General features: G+C 42.1%; 2 protein-coding genes across 8 annotated transcripts in view; one reads left to right on the top strand and one right to left on the bottom strand.

Moving 5' to 3' along the window:
- IFT140 (intraflagellar transport 140) overlaps positions 1–15,187 on the bottom strand; it is an 83,156-nt gene that overhangs the window by 17,196 nt on the left and 50,773 nt on the right. The gene's annotated exons all lie outside the window — the stretch shown is intronic.
- Positions 3,926–15,187, top strand: part of TMEM204 (transmembrane protein 204) — a 28,998-nt gene continuing 17,736 nt past the window's right edge. Inside the window, exon 1 of the mRNA XM_065683576.1 lies at positions 3,926–4,879. Within this exon, the coding sequence (XP_065539648.1) occupies positions 4,600–4,879 (280 nt within the window). The 5' untranslated portion in view covers positions 3,926–4,599. The remainder of the gene's footprint in view (positions 4,880–15,187) is intronic.

The raw sequence follows: 15,187 nt of genomic DNA, 5'->3' as shown, positions 1-15,187 counted from the left end.
ACTTCATTGAACTGGATCCTGAGCATTCTGCTTTAAAAGACTACAGCTTAATGCAAAGGGAAACACTATTTTTAACACTATCAGATATAACTGTTATAACACTGTATTATATAGAACATGTTATTGCATCCTTATAACATTATATTATAGATAATATATTCTAATATATGATCACATCCCTAATGTGTACATCTCCCTGGAGTGGGAGGATATCCTTCTGTGCCTCAGCCACAGCCTGGGCTGGCAAAAATGGAAATAAATCCAGCAAGCTGGGGAGCTGCAGACCCAGTGGTGGGGACAAGGACTGCACTTCCCCATCACAAAATCAACCACATAAGAAATTCAGCTCAGCAGCTGGAACCACAGTGGTCACGATGTGTTTGCCATGAGACTTACCCTGGTGAAACCAGGATCTGGACATGGCTGCAGGGCACTGGGTACCAGCCTTCCCCAGCCACCACCCCAGCCTACATGCTGCTGATGGTGGGGTTTCATCATAGAATGATGGAATGGTTTGGGTTGGAAGCGATCTTAAAGCTCATCCAGTTCCAACCCCCTGCTATGGGCATGGACACCTTCCACTAGACCAGGTTGCTCCAAGGCCCATGCAACCTGGCCCTGAACACTGCCAGGGATGGGGCAGCCACAGCTTCTCTGGGCACCCTGTGCCAGCGCCTCAGCACCCTCACAGGGAAGAGCTTCTGCCTAAGAGCTCATCTCAGTCTCCCCTCTGGCAGGTTAAAGCCACTCCCTCTTTGCCTGTCCCTACAGGCCATTGTCCAAAGCCCCTCTCCAGGTTTCTTGTAGCCCCTTTAGGCACTGGAGCTGCTCTAAGGTCTCCCCTTAAGGAGCCTTCTCTTCTCCAGGCTGAACAAGCCCAGCTCTCTAAGCCTGGCTCCAGAGCAGAGCTGCTCCAGCCCTTGCAGCATCTTTGTGGCCTCCCCTGGACTTGCTCCAACAGTTCCACATCCCTCTTGTGCTGGGAGCAAAGGAAAAGGCTGGGACAAAGCAGGTGCTGCTTCCTATGGAAAATAAACCACATCCAGTAGTATTTTTCAAATGTCAATAATTTGCCTGGACACCAGTTAACTTGAAGTTGTACCTTCCGATCCCTGAAAAAACGTGTGAGAATAATGTCATCAGGCTTAAATGTACAACAGTGGGGGATTCTGAACAAGTAATTCACTCATGATCAGCTTTACACACAGGTGATGCTGTGGCCCATGGCTACAGAGGGCTTGGACATGCTCAGATGAGAAAAACTGTGTGACACTGAAGGTCAGCAGGGATGAGAAGTTGATCATTCAGAAGTACTATGTAGAATTTTCAACATATCTATAAAAAGGACACTGATCTTCAAACCATTGCAGACTGCAGTGATGCTGTCCTTTCTGCTCTGCAAGCAGCAATCAGCATTCCCAGAAAGATTTCCATCATCACAAAAAGTCCCAAATCATTTGTGCTGTGGTAGCACCCATCAACAGACTATATGCACTTAAAATCCTTCAGTCTTCGGCAGTGACCACCTCACTGCAGCTAGGATGAAACATCTCATCCAAGGCCAGTGCTGTCCCCAGTCCCAGCACCAGCTCCTATGTTTTTACAAGATGGCAAATGGATCCACTTTTCTCACCCCCATCCGTTCCCAGCTGCAACCCACTCTGTACCCACGCATCCATCTGCAGCCACAGCAAGAGGCAATCTGGGACAAACATTCACTGCTTTCCTCTGGGAAAACTGCCTGAAATGCAAGTTCATTGACTTGCATGGATTTGCATACGTAACATGAAGAATTTCTCAAGTATCATAAATCTCAAACCACAAGCTAATGTCATGATGTATATATCACCTGGTCCCTTTGATGCTCAAAGGCAAGTATAACCTAGGAAGAACATGATTTATTTTTAATTTTGAAGGAATTAAAAAAAGAGGTTGAATATTTTTACACCAAATAATTGGTGTCAAAAGAGGAAGAGATCTGACTAAGTTTTAAATTATTAGACTGATTTGTTCAACTTTTGTAAAATAAATTTTACATGTAACATGCAAATAAAGTTTGTGCCCTTCTGAAAATACATGCTCATACTTCCACAAATCACAAAAGCCAATGACAGAAGTGGGCAGAAGCAGGTAGTGTGATGGGTAGAAGGGATTTTTCCCCAAAGGTAAAACTCTCCTGGCATTATCTGCATATGAACATCTGCCTTGCTTGTGAATAAAACAAGTAATCAATGGCTTATAAAATATGGAAATATGGTCATTGTTGTTAGGAAGTTTCTTTGAAGAATGGCAGACACCAACCACTGTGTTATGTAGATTGAAACTTCTAAACTCAGAGATGTACAGAAACATCACCAAACACAGGAAAAAAAAAGAAACCAAAGTTTCTGTACTGCTGTCAGAATATGAAGATGCTCAAAGTACCTACAGCTTAATCCATTTAAGGATTAAAATGAACCAAGCACACAGAGGAGGGATGAATTCATAGCCAGATTTGTACATTCAATTCCAATAGCTGAAAACTAATTATAGAGGCAAATGAACTTCATTGGAATATTATCCACTCCTCTCAGCAACAAGTCTTGGAAAATGAAACGCTGCCTTTCAAAAAAATTCCCAACCAGTTTGTCTAGGTATAGAGAGTCAGCACAGATCTGTCAATTAGGGCAAAGTAACTTAGCTGGTAAGACAGAGCTGCTATAAAATTAAATCAGTTTCTAATCTATTTTATTAATTACACTGATGTGAACTCTCATGCCAGCATCTCCCGTGTGGCTGGTGCAGCTGCTGCTGGTGATGCCAACACCGAATCACGGCTTTGGACAAAAATGTCACACCTTCACCTCACCATATACTATTTAAGACACTCCGTACAGTAGGACTTCGACAGGCTCAGACCAAAGAGCAGAATCCCAGGCAGGGGCAGGGGATGCTGGTAGCTGCAGCAGGGTGTTACCCACTGCGATCTCTGCCCTCTCCCTCAGCCCTGAGCAGGACACATCAAACCACCATGTGGAGAGCCAGCCTCTGCAAGACCCCTCCGGAAACATCTGTGTTCAGGGACAGTGTGAAATAACGGCCTCAACAACTCCTTCTTAATTTGCTTATCAGAGCTGCTTTCCTTGCAGCTTTTGCAGCATCAGTGCCACAGACCTGGTATGGACGTCGAGTTTGTACTGGATTGTATTAAGCAACTTGCAGCGGCTTTCCCATGTTCTGAGCACCAAAGGGAGGTGACCAGCCTCCCAGGGACTCTGCAGGGCCACCAGTGCTTACAGCAAAGCGGGATGTGCAGCTCAGGGCTATGCCAGTGATTTCCAACTTCATCCACATCACGAATACTTGCAACTGACTTTTCGGACACCCCCAAATCTGTTTGTTTATCAGGTGGAGACTCTCGGGATTTCATATTTTCTATTTATCTGTCATGCTTCCTTCTAGTCTCGCAGAGAGGATGGGGGACATCAGTGGGCACACACACACTGCATTCACCATGCTGTTAAGCAGTCAACCCCCCTACTGTTTTGCTTTCAGTAAAAAGTATTTCAGAATCCGTCTCCTCAGTCTGTTCCTGCAGACCCGATGCTCCGAAGGCTGATAACTGGGGATTTTTTTTCCCCTTCCTTAGAGGACCTCTGGGCTGCTTCCCAGCTCCGCTAGGATGCGCAGCCCTGGCTGGACGAGTAGGAGGAGTGGGACGGGGAGGGGGGGTCTCTCCGAGGGGAGGAGGGACAACTTTAGAAGTCACCATAGTCTTTTCCTTTCAGGAAACACATCCTGTTAATGTTCGACTGCCGTGGCAGTGGCTCTGTTTGTTGCAGTGGACTACGCCCTGAGGCTCACCAAAAACAGCCACAAAAACAACCATTTCCTCTCTGCGGACGGGGGGGGGGGGGGGGGGGGGGGAGGGGGAGGGGGAGGCTCTTTCCCCACAGCAGTGGCTGTTCTTCGGCCCCTGCACTCGCAGCTTGGGTGTTCAGCGAGGGACGCGGCAGAGCAAAGCCCTGGAGATTCTCCAAACTCGCAGTGCTCTGTGAGATGACAGCATTCCCCTTCAGTTTGGCTTGTCTTTGAGAGAATGACATTTGTCACAGTTTGCGGGATATTCTGAAGCTTGCACCCAAAACCAAGGCTTTTGGAGCAGTGCTGGTTGAGTCAGAGGACCGGGCGCTTGGCACGCTGCTGGCCAGCATCCCAGCTTCAGCCCTGGCAACAGCTCCAACCTCCTGCTTCGAGACTCGATTCTGTCAGGATTTGTTGCATCTCGCAAGGAATGGACCTCCCTGTTGTTCAGTTTATCACACGACTGGCATTACTTATCAAAGTGCAAGAAGGTGGATAAGCCAAAGCTGGGAAGCAACTAAAAAAGCCTCTCTGTGTTCTTATTTTATGGAATTCTCCAACCTACCTCGTAAAATTCTCATTTCCTTGATCAGAAACACCTCTGGAGATTACTTCGAGAATGAACGGTGATGTCCTCTAGCCCTTCATAACATCCTCACAAAACTGCCTGTTTCAAGTCCAATTTCAATGTGCTGCAGCTGACTGAGACCTCGTGTCTTCTGCAAATAGGGACTGGCAGCAAGCTGACAGTCAGATATGACTATCCAGAAACTGGTAGCCACAGCTGTGTTGGTAGCCCTGGTCTCACTTGTTCTCAACAATGCCGCTGCCTTTACTTCCAACTGGGTGTACCAGACCCTGGAGGATGGGCGTAAGCGCAGCGTGGGGCTCTGGAGGATGTGCTGGCTGGCAGAGAAGAGCAGAGGAGGTGCAAGCACGAATGCCAGGCATGGGCAAGGGGAGGAGCGCGAGTGTGAAGCCCTGGGCTGGGGTTCGGAGTCAGCTGGGTTCCAGGAATCCCGCAGCACTGTCAAACGTAAGTCCTATCTCTTGTCTGCTCTGCTTTTGCTATGCTGTAACTGACACAGTGTACCTGGTCCCCAGGAGATTTATAACCTAATCCCAAAATTGCTGATGACCATCTGATTCTAAACATTGCTTAACATTCATCCTCAAATAAATTAATTTGGGAAAAAAATAATGACGTTTACCAGTGATGAACTAAACTCCTCCTCCTCCCACTCCACAAAAGCAATAATTTATACTCTGTTGTTTTACACAGTACATACAACTATATAAGTGCAAGTCCAAAGCTCTGAGAAATCTGCTGCCCGCTTTTGCCTCCTGGGTCCCTGCTATCAGCATGTCCCTTGCTGCTCAATACATTTAACCCCAGCCCCAGTTGCTCTGAATACCATAAAATTAAAAAAACTAAGCATTCAGATGCCACATGAAGATATTTCGCCCTCTGCTTACGTTTGTGGGAAATGCCAGGAGAGGAAAAGACAGAAATACTTTTGGTAAAAACATGTAAAATTGAGACAGGCCTTAATGTATGCAACTACATACAGCAATTGGTACCCTGGTTGAGGAACATGAATGTCATGAAGCATGGTGTGTCCCTAATTTTGCAAATTCACAGACCCATGGGATCTGACAGATGCCTATGGCATAACCTGAGCTAGTTACAAGTTTTAGATGAGATGAAACCTGTAACCTGCTGAGAAATAATAAAGCTGAATAATAAAAATGTTCGCTTTACTTCTCACAGTCCTCGTGTTAACACCCCTGCGGTCACTCAGCTCTAGAGCAGAGCTGTGCCTGGAGTAGCTGTGACCACTCAGAGCAGGCCATAAGTGTCTGGTAACAGTCAGGGCCATGTGCCCCCACATCACTGCTCTGACTTCAGAGAACCATGCAATGGTTTGGGTTGGAAGGGACCTTAAAAGATCATTCAGTTCCAACCCACATCCTTCAAGGAACTGAATTTAACAGAACAAATGCCTGTGAAGCTTATGCCTTGACAGACACTAAGATCTTTCCAGAGGTTTTAAGGGTGCTCATAAACAGTTCTGCTACCTTGGTGCCATTAGTAATAACAGAAGTGGTTTCAGAGATTTTTTTTCATGGTTTGAAATATGGAGAAAGAGAAAAATGCTCTGCTCCTCCTCACAGTCTCTGAAGATGAAAACCCAGAAGTATGAAGGGGACTTCTTTAAAAACCTGTTTTAATATGGACCTGTTCCACACAGTGTTTTCCAACACAATTGTGCAGTAATGTTTCCTTCACATTTGCTAATATTAAACCTGCATAAAGCACAAACAGAAAACTTCCAAACTGTTGTAAAGCCCTAAACCTAACTTGCAATTCTTTTTTAACCCAAAGAACTTTTGTAATGACAAATAAAAAGGATTAGACTGTTGAAAAGCTCCTTGATGTGTATCAGCAATTTCTTCACTAGAATCACTGTCCCGATTAGTATTTATAAGCCATTTCTAACTTGAAAAACATGCACACCAGTCATGAATGTTAAAAGTACACATGCTGTAATCAACAGCTGAAAAGAGCTGCATATTGGAATTTAGCACCTGCAGCACTTTAAACCCACCAACTTGTATTTCAAGTCAGAAGATGGGTGGTGAGAAAAAAGATGGGCGCGGATACGCCAGTTTCATAGCAGAGTTGTTTGGGCAGCAGTTTTTTACATCAAATAAAAGCAAAATGTGATAGGAAAATTTAAAATTTCAGAGTAATAATCACAGCATGGTCAAGTCCCCAGAAGAATCCTCTAACAAACACTCTTAAAATTTCTAATTTAAAGGAGGACTTTGAAGCCCAGTGACACAATTTATATAGGAATAAAGCATCCATTAGCTATTTAATCTGGAAGTAAATAGTAAGCAAAAGGCCAATTATGCATTTAAAACAAAATCTCCACAGCTGTGCCATGACAAACTAAGCTGGAAACAATCTGTTGACAGACATGTTTCCAAGGACTGTACATACAGTCAGTATGGGCCTGATTCTGCATCCACGGTTTTGTCATTTCTCTAATGAGAAATCATAACTTATTTTATAAATATATACATGGCAATCCTCATCTGTCAGTTGTAGATAAATCACAAACATGTATGTGTATGTTTATATATACATATAAAAACTTTCTGAAGAAGTTCCTTCCTCAATGATAAGAGTATTTTGGATTCCATTTGTCAAACAATATGTTCTTCCAACAGTAATGCAATAGAAGCCACAGTCTTGCTCATATTAAAAGAAAAAAAAAAGATTATGTATACACACACATACATATGTGGGGGGGCAAGTTATTTATATCACAGTTAAAACAGAAAAAAAGTAAAACTTTTGAGAATTTGCTGTTACTGATGGCTTGCTTCGTACAAGTAGTATGGAACTAACAGCCAACTAAACACTCTACTACAAGCAGGCTCACTCACTGGCAGAGAGAAGTGCATTCTTGAAACTTCTATTTTCCCCTGATTTTCACTGCCTGCTCTTTCTCCCACTGAAATCACAGCCAGTGCTGCTTCTTAGAGAACACAAACACAGCTCGGGTGGGGTTTTCGCCCCATCGTCATGTACACAGCTCACACAAAATGACTGCAAGAAAAATTGTGGAAGTAGCTCATTGTGTCAGGATTGCATGTGCTTAAAGTGAAAATAAACTACAGCAAATTGAAACTAATCATAATTGAGGTTTTGCACATTTTTTTGTGTATGACAGATCATAGCAAATGATCTGTCAAAAGATTGTGCAGGGAATGAACTAAAAAAGTCACTGTGATGGAGCATGTTGGCCAAAAGCCTGTCTGAAAAGACAAAGTCACATTCCATATGAAACACCTCTCTGATCCAGTTGCCTGGTAACAGGACACCTGTGTGCATTATTTCACCGTAACACAAATCACTGGAGCTAGAGGAAATGAAGGTGTTTCACATTCATATTCTATGATGTAAACACTGCATCAGGGATATTTAAGTGTCAGTAAAGGACTACTGGTATAAATGCCAAGTGACACAAAAGACCAGGGGAGTTTACAGATGCTGCAGCAGAGGCACCATGAAAAATAAAAGATTAGAAATGCCAAAAAAAGAAATCCAAGGATAGAAGTGAATTATATTAAAAAAATTATATGGAAACAAAGTATCTCATTGTCAACTACCTCGGCAAAGCACAGTGCAAGAAACATGGATGACACTGGTAGTAGGGGAAAGTACCTCAACTCTGGTTTTCAATCTTCTTTATCCCCTTCTTTCTCTCCTTACCCTGCACCCTTCCTGTAACCATCTGTGATGCCAAAAAGCTTCTGTGAGACAGTTCAAATGACTAACAGTAAGAATAAAAAACAGGTGGAATGTTTGGGGTGTGGCAATGGGACGGGGTTTTGTGTGGTTATTTTTTTGTTGGATTAAGTGGTGGTACCAGGAGTCCAACAAGTTCTGCTTCTAGCCCAAGCTGAGTGATGCTAGTGTGTGATAGCTCCCTCAAAGTGGCAACAAACTACCAGATCTGAAATATTTACTTATGCTCAGAAGCAGAGCCCGGTTATGAAAACACCAAATCAAAGTTTTTCTGACATGGACAAACCTAAACGACAAACTCAAAAGGCTTCATCAAGAACTCAGATGGTGTGTCCCCTCTTGAAACACTTTAAGGAAACCTAGCTAGGTCACCTAACTCTCTTGTCACCTGAGTGAGGGCAGAGAAATTTGCCAAAGATGCAGTTTCAGAGCTGTTGCAAAAATTCAGAAGATTATGCACTTGTCTGCATCCCTTAACCCTTCAAAAAATACCACATGTAGTAGAAGCATGCACTTAGTAACATCTTGGGTGAGACAGTGTGTCTGGAATCCTCAATACTCAGCTTTGGGCCTATTTAATGAATTCGCAGACACATTATACTGAGCAACACAGCATCATGCAAGGACACACAAGCTACCTCAAATAGTGAGAACATGAAGCTACACCACCAGTGATGCCCTCTCAGTGTAAACCAAACCTACTCAAAGCCACTGTTATTAGAATCATAGACTCCCACACTGGTTTGGGCTGGAGGGACTTTAAAGCTCATCCACTTCCAACCCCCTGCTATGGGCATGGACACCTTCCTCCAGACCAGATTGCTCCAAGCCCCGTCCAACCTGGCCTTGAACACTGCCAGGGATGGGGCAGCCACAGCTTCTCTGGGCACCCTGTGCCAGAGCCTCAGCACCCTCACAGGGAAGAGCTTCTGCCTAAGAGCTCATCTCAGTCTCCCCTCTGTCAGGTTAAAGACATTCCCCCTTGTCCTGTCCTTACAAGCCCTTGTCAAATGTCCCTCTACTGTTTCCTATGTCCTAGCCCAGTACCAGGCCAGTAATAACTATGTTGCACTGTGTGAGTACACCAGATTACTTGGAATCAGTTTAGATATTTTTAACCACACTGTATGGTACTTGAATTCCACTTGAATTCCACACCTTGAATTCCTAGTATACTGCAAGGCTGGCTGGGTGGACAGATGGAGCTGATTTATTACACGAGGTCACAGTCTGTCCCTTTTTGTCTAAAGAACATTATGAACAGTGTGGAAATGCAGGAATAGGGAGGGGTTTGGAAAAATATAAAAACCGTGCTCAGTTCTTCAGGGCTCCATAAGACATAACAAAAGTCCCAATAATGGGAAGCTTTTAGCAGCTATGGATGCCTGGAGCAAGATAGCTCTGGTCAATCGTAGTTCTTACAAGGGAGTATAACCGGTGCCAGGGAGAGGCACAGTGTCATGAGCATCTACGTGACTGCCACAGGGACCAAACATAAACACCTGTCCAGCCTAAATGTATGATTTATGCAAACACAAGTACACCATGAAACATGGAGGCAAAGGCAGGATGTTGCAGGATGCTGTGCCGTGTGGGAGCCAGGAGCTTGCCTTGGCTTGCAGAGGCAACACTTCACTGGAGTGTCCACGTCCACTGTATGCCCACAAATTCCCAATGTCCACATATGCCTCTGAAATTTGGCTGGGTGGGAGCCAGGTTGAGCCAAGTACCTGAGCATGTTGCAGGCTTGTGTTACTATTTCAATATATGCAGATCAGTAAAGGAAGCCCACTGCATTTTGAGAAGACAGGAATGACCAATTGCTTAAAGCATGCCCAAAACCTTATCATATATATGGTTGCCTGGTAAATTGCTCAGGCTCTTGCACAGAGATGGAGGCAGTGACAACTTGGGCTTGTGATTTTGCCTCCCAACACATGCATTATGATCAATACCTAAATAATTGAAATGACTAAATTAATGGTAAATGCCAGTGAAGGCATATTGTAAGAGGTCTGGCTCTTCAAATTAATGTGAATGCTCATTTTAATGTGGATTTTACTACACTGGGTATATGAAAAAGTTCAAAACTTTTCAGGATAAGAAAATTAACCTAATATGCGTTTCAATACAGTACCTTCACGTACAGAAATATTATCAGAGCAATCAAGGTTTGGTTTCTCTAACTATCAAGACTTTGAATTCAATTTAAGGATTAAGAGTGAAAATGCAGCTTTTGAACATTTCAGCTTAAATACATTACAGCCACCAACAGAGAATACCCTACTGATGCTTATAAACTGGCAATCCATAACATGTAGACAACTAAATACCTTTGCAAAGCTAGATCTCTTAAGAGCTTTGATCTGCTAGATCAGAGCCCTATCTGTTGATAACTGTATAGAAGCATTTTCAATGCTGAGTTTGCTTAACATTCCCTTAATCATTAGTACTTGTTCATCTTGAAAATAGTTGATGTGGCTATGTCTTAATTGCAAAGTAACTACTGATGCTATTAAAAACCAGCCAACCAAACCCCAATCAAGCAGAGTCTTCTTTCCCCAAACAAGATCTGTGTGCCTTTCAAACTCAATATTCACATTTGAAGTTTCACACTCAGATGAGCTCAATCATCAAGTTCCAAAATATCTAAAGGGATGATTTCACCAGTCTGTCACACCAGAACATTCTTTTAATTGTACTGAAACAGAATGGTTTCTCTCCCCCTTTCTTTAATATTAAGTGAAAAAGCAGAAATTGCATACTTCAGCAAGAGATGAAGCTAAGCAAAATAAGTGACTTATAATTTTTAAGATATCCATCCAGCAATAGAACACACTGAGGATTCCTTGGAGCTGAAAGCTATATGGATGCTCATGAAGATTTTAAAATAGAGAGAGAAAGACTTTCCTTTTCAGTATCAAGTCCTGTCCTTACAATAAGACATGGAAACAACATCATCATGTGCAAAGACTACAAACCGATGAAGAAAAATTAGTTCAGATGTCTTTCACTTTTAAGAAATTAGTGTCTATTCAGACCAACAAAATATATTTGTATCAAAAAGGCAGTGCTATATTAAACCTTCTTAGTCTCAGACAGTCATGCAAAGGTGCACTTAGATACTGCCAGCATTTGGTTTAGTTTGTTTAACAAATACCTTTAAAATGTTTCAATATATTTCCTAATTCATATTCCAAAAACCAGTTCAACATTAATACCACAAACTTAAATCAACGGAAGAAATGAAATGTCCAAAGGCTTCATAAATAGAGTACAAGTTTGGGAGGCGCAGCATGATGCTGTCAATAAATAACTAGAGGGACATTCAAGACACAGCTCCAGCTGATTTCCATGTCAGCTGTCGACACCTTTTCTGCACATCTGATCTGTGCTGACAATAGAGGAACACACACTCAGTTGCCAAAAGTTTGAATAAAGTGGATGCTTTCAGAATTATAAAAAAGGGCTTATTCTAAAATTTTTATTAATATGGAATTCAGTTTTCTCCAGGTTGGAACTCAACTTCATTACAAGCAAGACCACGAGTAAGAGTTAGTGAGAATGAAATTAAACAGAGAACTGGTCTAAACAGCACCAGTTCAGTGTTTTTGCAAAGCACTATTTCATGTGTTGGGTGATAAAACCCAGTTAGGTAAAAGTGTATTGTTCTTGCTTTTCCCAATGCTTGCATGCTTGGTTTTGCATTTCTGAAGTCCCTATAATGTGGATTTTAACAAATACTCCAAAAGGCTGAAAAAGTAGAACTCTGCTACACAAAACCATGTGCTGAAGCCTGCGCAGGCTTCAACCCTCTCAGTTAATGCACAGGCATGACTATTACTTATTTTCCAAATGACTTAGTAACATGTGTGGGAATGACAAGTGGAGCTCACAGGATCTGTGCAGTGACTGCTCAGAGCTTGGACAGAATGAGCTCTTTGCTCTCTGCTCTTGAACGGCTGGATGAACACATGTAGACTGTAGTCAATATTGTGTCAACCACACTGCTCCAGGACAATGGAGGCATGATGTGATGACCATGCCTAGCAGGGCTTGGCTTTCCAAAAATTTAGTTGCCAGCTATGGTTCTGTCAGGGCAGGGTATGCTAACACCAAACAATTTACTGGAGTGAAAATTAACAGAATAGCAGGAGATGCACCCCTTATCTCAGTGTAACACCTCAGCAAAATGTCAAGTTCCAGAGGAAAACTGTACTCAATTTCAATCTCTTGATTATATTACAGAAAAATCTAATTACTGACCTAGTTGGATTACATTTTTACAGCATAACATGATCTCAGCCTGCAGATACCCAGCCCAAGAAGATGAAGTCTAGCAAAGTTACCAGTAACTGAAAAACGATTCTTACAAAAATAAGTGAAGCAACTTCAGCATAAGAACTATTACCAGTTCTATCCATAATTATTTAGAAATTGCTGTTTCAGAAACGCAACAGTTCATCCTCCTTTCCAGGATAAAGTCATGCATGAACACTAATCATTTATGAAGACAGGCACATCTCAGGCTGCATACTCAATAATTCACTGAATAAGTAATCAGTAAATAAACCCAAGAACCATAAAAAGGAGAGGGCACTGATAGAATACTTGGGGTTTTAATTCCTTCCATTGCAAGCATAGCAGCCATTGAATTCCTCCTATAATGTCTGCCTTTTTATATGGACATTGAAAAAAGGTTAACAACTGAGTAATGTTTAAAGAGCAAGCTAATGATGAAAAGCTATTACACACCAAACATGGTTGGAATGATTTTTAAACCAGTACCTAAAAGCGTAACTTTTGCTTAAAAGAATAGTAAAGTTGAACACAGCTAAAGTGGTTGTTTAACACCAAAAGAATCAATAGAAAACAAGGAAGCAAAATTCCTTGAGAGATTTAGAATATGGATAAACTGACGTATGCAATCAAATTCGCAGCAGCCTAAAATGGTGCTCTTCTTCAGCTCAGCAGAACCAATTCCTGCCCATTGAATCCCAAAGTTTTAAACAGCATTCTTCATGCCCTACAGTGGGGATACAGTAACAGCATGCTCACAGGCAGCTCCTGCAGCTTAGAGGACAGACAGGAATTGTGAAGCCACACAGTTCAAAGTTGGTGCTATTCCTATCTAGGGATAAACATGCCATCACTAACTCCTTCCCAGGGCTGGAAACTTAGTAAGGACTTAAGTTTGCATTACAATTTTTGTTCACCAAAACGGATATTTCTCAGGGGGAGTTTTAGACAAATATCACAGTATCTTGGACCATGTAGTTTCCTTCATACACACTCTGTACCTTTCATCAGTAAAAAGCATGAATTCCCACCTATGATTGTTTTTTCCCTCTATGCAGACAGAAAAGAGGAAGAAAACTTCACATTTTAAGCCATTAGCGTAATTTGATTCTTCAGTGAGGTCATCCTTCCTCATTAACCCAAAACACTGCAAATTACTCTCCAGTATGATCAACCTACTTCTGCAAAACACAAATAGTCCAGGCGCTATCATGGAAAATAACAAAACAAAATTACTGTTTGCAAATAACAAAATCAAATTAACATTTCTAATCCAGGTGGATACATATGGTCTAGGATGTGAGCAAAACAAGGAATTTGAATTGGTCTTATCCCTGGAGTTTGGCTTTTGACCCTTGACTGCTCACTGTTTTAAACAAAGCAGAATTCATTAGCCAGTATCCAAAGCTGTACATGAGAACCAGATGGATATCCTGTCCATGAACTCACTACTTCTCAGAATAAACTGGGATCAAGATGGGCTTCCAGAAGGAAGAAATCAGTGACTGGTATTGTTCATATTGATGAACAACGGCCACTTAGAGGAAAGTTTTGGAGACATTCAGTGTCTACCGCTTTTTCCAGTTCTCGACAGCCAAGTTGCATCTTAAGGGATGTGAAGGAGAGGTATTAAGTAAAGCAGAGAGAGAATCTGGATTGCTGTGTCTTCCTCACCTGTATCAGACACACGCAAAATAAACATCTGCAGTGTCCAGCTCTGTTCTGCTGGAAGCATCCACATCCAGCTGTAGGAAACTCCTTTCACGGTTAAAATTCAGGAGATAGTTGACATGAGCAATAATGAGTTCAACCCCCCAAAAGTGGGATATCAAAAATACAAAATACCCATGTTATGACAGTCTTAGACAGTAGATTCTAGAAGCTAATGGTTAACACAAGTGCCACCAGTAATTGTGCAGATGTTATTATCGTTATGAACCTCTTGTTACAAATTGCGGCTGACAGAAATCATTCTGAAAAAGTTGAAGTCTGCAATGGCCACAGAAAGTTACAATGCAATCAGGGCTACTGCAAATGAAGCAGAAATGTTTGATGTGGTTGAACAGATGAGCCTAAATTCATACTAGTTTTAAAATCTATATAAAATACATCAGAATGGACTGAAGCTGGCTACTGAGGAATTTCTGGTTTACCTATAATTTAAAATAACAAGCAGAGTAAAAGAGTACAAAGGTAAACACTAAATTTCACATAAAAACTATACTGCAGGCAATTTTATAAGAGATGAGTTCTATTTAATCCTGAATTGAGCAGTCATTCAAGCAGGAGTTTTGTGGCCTAGCTTTCCTCAACATGATTTACATCTTAAACATCTTTGGGTACAGGCTCTGAAGAAATGCTTTGAGATTGCATACTCAATTCCTTTCTTTGATCAGTGTTGTATGCTGGTTGTCATCAGCAAGAGGAGGCCAGAGCTGCCTTCCACCGGTACCACGGTCTGGGGTGTTTCATGTTGCAGAACCTCAGCTCAGGGCTGAATAAGTTCAACATAGAATTACCATGTGCCAAACTGGCAATGTGCAAAGTTACCGTGGCTGAGTCAGAGTCACCTGCAGAGGGGCACTGCCAGGCTGAAAACAATGAGCTCTACTGAAAGAAGAATGGAGTTCGTAAGTTATACATTATTGACTTTTTTCCCTCTGAAGAAGAAGAATCATTACAATTTTAGAACAAAACCAAAAGATGACTGATCATGTTAGAATA

This window comes from Lathamus discolor, chromosome 6, assembly GCF_037157495.1.
Source record: "Lathamus discolor isolate bLatDis1 chromosome 6, bLatDis1.hap1, whole genome shotgun sequence".
Classification (NCBI taxonomy): Eukaryota; Metazoa; Chordata; class Aves; order Psittaciformes; family Psittacidae; genus Lathamus; species Lathamus discolor.
Note: the sequence above shows the minus strand (reverse complement) of the source record. Positions and strands in the feature narration are given on the sequence as shown.